This window comes from Protobothrops mucrosquamatus, unplaced genomic scaffold, assembly GCF_001527695.2.
Source record: "Protobothrops mucrosquamatus isolate PMUCROS unplaced genomic scaffold, P.Mucros_1.0 scaffold3137, whole genome shotgun sequence".
Lineage (NCBI taxonomy): Eukaryota > Metazoa > Chordata > Lepidosauria > Squamata > Viperidae > Protobothrops > Protobothrops mucrosquamatus.
In genome coordinates, this window is record NW_015389138.1 from 5,431 (window position 1) to 9,176 (window position 3,746).

The 3,746-nt window shown below is 58.5% G+C and overlaps 1 protein-coding gene across 1 annotated transcript in view; it reads left to right on the forward strand.

Annotated features, from left to right (window-relative positions):
• Window positions 1-3,114: 3,114 nt before the first annotated feature.
• LOC114923355 (DLA class II histocompatibility antigen, DR-1 beta chain-like) overlaps window positions 3,115-3,746 on the forward strand; it is a gene marked incomplete at its 5' end in the record, with an annotated part of 18,711 nt that continues 18,079 nt past the window's right edge. Inside the window, one exon of the mRNA XM_029286217.1 lies at window positions 3,115-3,387. Within this exon, the coding sequence (XP_029142050.1) occupies window positions 3,115-3,387 (273 nt within the window). The remainder of the gene's footprint in view (window positions 3,388-3,746) is intronic.

The window sequence follows — 3,746 nt, forward strand, 5'->3', positions numbered from 1 at the left end:
CCGCGTCTCTGTCTCTCGTCTCTCTGGGGGCGCTTGTGGGGCGGCCTCCATGGGCTCCGCTGGGCTCCCCCTGGTGCTGCTGCTGCTGCTGGCGGGGGCGCTGGCCCGGATCCCCGGAAGCGAAGGGGGGAAGGAGACCCCCGGTAAGGAGGGGGCTCGTCGAGGGAGGAGAGGGGCTGGGAGGGGCCGTCAGAGACCCCGGGGGTGGGGGGAAGAAAGGGGCTGGGACCCCAGAAGTGGGGAAAGGGGTCGAGGGCAAGAGAGACGGGAGACTGCGGGAGCCTCGATCTCCGCGTGGTCTCCGCCCCTGCCTCGACTCATTTCCCCCCCCCGCAGGACGGAGAGGGAGCCCCCTCCCCTCTTCCCTTGTTGTGGCTAAGATGGGGCGGGGGTCGCGGGGAGGCAACCGAGGTGGGGTAAGAGGCAGCCGGGCTCCTCTCTCGCCCCCCCCCCCCGTGGCTGGGACTTTGCGGACCCCGAATTAGCGCCTGGGCCCCGAGGTTTCTTGCAGCGAAAGAGGAAGGAGACGGAAAGCGAAAGCGAAAGGGGGAAACTGAGGCATTTTCAGAGCTGAATCCACAAAGGCCAGCAAAGAGTATAAGAAAAAAAGACGCTTTTTGGCAAAAGTGTTTTTGCAACCTCAGTTTTTCTTCTGAATCTCCATTTTTTTTTTTTAAGGGGAGGGAAGAGTTGAGCTGGATTCCTTCTTGGGGGAGACTCTGAGGCTCCCATTGGTCCCTCCGCTTTCCTGGGCCCTCCCAGGTCCGAAGTTCGAGGAAAATGCCTCCTCCCCCCAATCCAGACCCATCTATTCCGCCTCTGGGGCTGGGAGCCTCCGCGTCTCTCTCCCCTCTCTTGGGGGGCGCTGGTGGGGCGGCATCCATGGGCTCCCCTGGGCTCCCCCTGTTGCTGCTGCTGGTGGGGGCGCTAGATTGGATCCCCGGAAGCGAAGGGGGGAAGGAGACCCCCGGTAAGGAGGGGGCTGGGCGTGGGGAGGTTGTGAGGGGCCGTCACTGCCTGGGAGGGGAGAGAAAGAAAGGGGCTGGGACCCTAGAAGTAGGGAAAGGGGTGCAGGGCAAGAGAGATGGGAGCCTCGATCTCCGCGTGGTCTCCGCCCCCTCCGTCAGGAAGGTAACCTAGGTGGGATAAGAGACAGCTGGGTCCCTCTCTGCCCCCCCCCCCGTGGCTGGGTGGGAGGGGGACCTTGCGCACCCCGAATTAGCGCCTGAGCCCCAAAGTTTCTTGCACCGAAAGAGGAAAGAGTCGGAAAGTGAAAGTGAAAAAGGGAAACTGAGGCACTTTCAGACCTGAATCCACAAAGGCCACCAAAAAGTGTTTTTGCAATTTCAGTTTTTCTTCTGACTCTCCATTTTTTTTTTAAGGTGAGGGAAGAGTTGAGCTTCCTTTTCTTCTTGGGGGAGACTCTGAATTTGGGGAAGGGACGGAGAACCCCCCACCCCACATTCCCCCATTGCTGAATCGGGACCTGGAAGGGAGGAGTGAACAGAGGGAGAAGGATATTGGGGGGTCTGAATTGCTCCCCTAAAATGTCTACCCAGAACTATCACTTTTGTGAGGGGGGCTGGACACCTTCCCTTTGAGATGGCTCTTGGGGGGCTCCAGGGGGACAGGAAAGAGGGCTGAACCCCCAAATCACGCAAAGACAGCTAGTAGGAGGGAAGTTGTGGGGGGGAAAAGAAAATTTGGGGGATAACTAGGAGATCTGGGGGTTCCCTTCTCCCCAAGATCCCCAGACCCCCAAGCCATCTAGATCAAAGTTGAGCAGCCCTCCCTCAACAGAGTGGGGGGAAGGAAAGGACCCCCCATCTCCTGCCTACAACGGGGTCTTTTCAGCAGCCCCAGGAAGGCTCCCCACCCCTTTGCCCCCCCAATTCAGGGGACTCTGAGGGCACAGATAAACCCCTGGGGGTCCGCAAGGCCCCTCAGAGAACCAGTGACCGACTTTCAAAATGACCGCAAGGAACATCCGTCCTTCCACCCTCCACCATTCAGTCAGAACTGAAGAAGCTTCTGGGAGGAGAAGCGAAACGTCTTCAAGGGAAAACCCAGGAAAGTCCAGCTGCCTTTTGGAAAAGCCCCTTTGGGCCAAGGGAGACCAGGGGGAGGGAGGGTCTCCGGAGAGACCCCCCCGGTTCCCCTCAGCCCTTCCGAAGTCTCCGCTGACCCAGCCTGGACTCCTCATGGGGGGGCCTTAAGGGAGCTTAAAGGGGAATCTAGTCCACCCCTCCAGGCACATAGAGAAAGGGGGACTGTGGTTCAGATTCATGGGAGGGGGCAAAAAAGGAAGTCCACAACCCCCCTCGAACACCCCTCTAAAGTTGCAGCCCCCAAGACTGAAAATCTTCCCCTCCCTCGCCTTCTCCGCTTCTATTGGGAGGGATATTGGGGGGGGTCTGAGTTGCTCCTGCAAACTATCCATTTAGTGAAGGGGGCTGGGCCCCTCCCTTTGAGGTGGCCTTGGGGGGCTGCAGGGGGGGTCCCTTTGGGAAGGGGACAGGAAAGAGGCCTCGAAAATCATCCAAAGGCAGCTTGTGGGGCTGAAGATGGGGGCAAGGGGGGGGAACAAGAAAAGGGAATGTGGGGCTGCAAAGGGCAGGCAGAGCCCAGGAGCATGGGTGTAAGTATCCTGATTGTGTCCCCTCCCCAACCGCCCCAAAGCAAGAGGGAGAGGGAAGCGTGGATCCAGCCCAGAGGGGGTCTCTTTCCTCCCCCCATATTTCCTGCTAGTTTGGGGGGCAAAGAGGCCCCACCGGGATCCAACGTTCCTTGCAGACAGGTAGACCGAGTGCTGGACCAGCTGAACTTCTGCCTGCCTTTTTCCACCCTCGGGAGAAGGAGGCGGTCCCTCAGGAAGCTCCTCCCCTCCCTCATTTTCCTCCCCCCCTCCCGACCCCCCACCAAGTGAGGAGGAATCCCGCTGGGACCGACGGTTCCCCATCCCTCCTCCAGGGGGCGCCTTCCGGTAGCCTCTCCCGGCAGGTTTCCCTCCCCTCCTCTGCCAAGATTTGTGTCCCTCCTCTAGGAGAGGCTGGGAACCATGGGCCCTGGAGTCCCTCCTGACGCCCTTCCTCCTCCTCCTCCTCCTCCCCGCAGCCCATTTCCTGTACCAGGAGAAGCAGGAGTGCCATTTCCTCAACGGGACGCGGCGGGTGCGGTACGTGTACCGGGATACCTACGACCGGCAGGAGATCGTCCGCTTCGACAGCGCCCGCGGGGAGTTCGAGGCCGTCTCGGCGTTGGGGAAGGCGGATGCGGAGGATTTCAACAGGGATAAGCGCATCCTTCAGGACGCGAAGTCCCGAGTGGATCGCTTCTGCCGACACAACTACGAGGTTTTCCAGGGCGGCCCCGTGCTTGGCCGGAGAGGTGAGTGCGGGAGGGGGAGTTCCATTGGGGGGGAGAAATGCAGGGACCCCCCCCTTTTCATTTCATTTCTTAGGACTCTCCCGGAGAAAGATTTGCCCCTTTTGTATTCTGTGCTCTGAGATCTGCGAAATCTATTCATTGGTATTTATTGATATTTATTGATACTCCTAACCCTTTCACCTCCCTCAAAGGGGGGATCTGGATGGCTACGATATAATATCACCCCTAAATAAAAATGTATAAAAAATAAGGTTAAAAATTAAATTACCTTTAAAAAGTTTGAAATTCTACAACGATGACAATGAAAAATGGGAAACGGAAGAAATAGATTCCTCTCCTTCCCATCGGTCCCATCATCT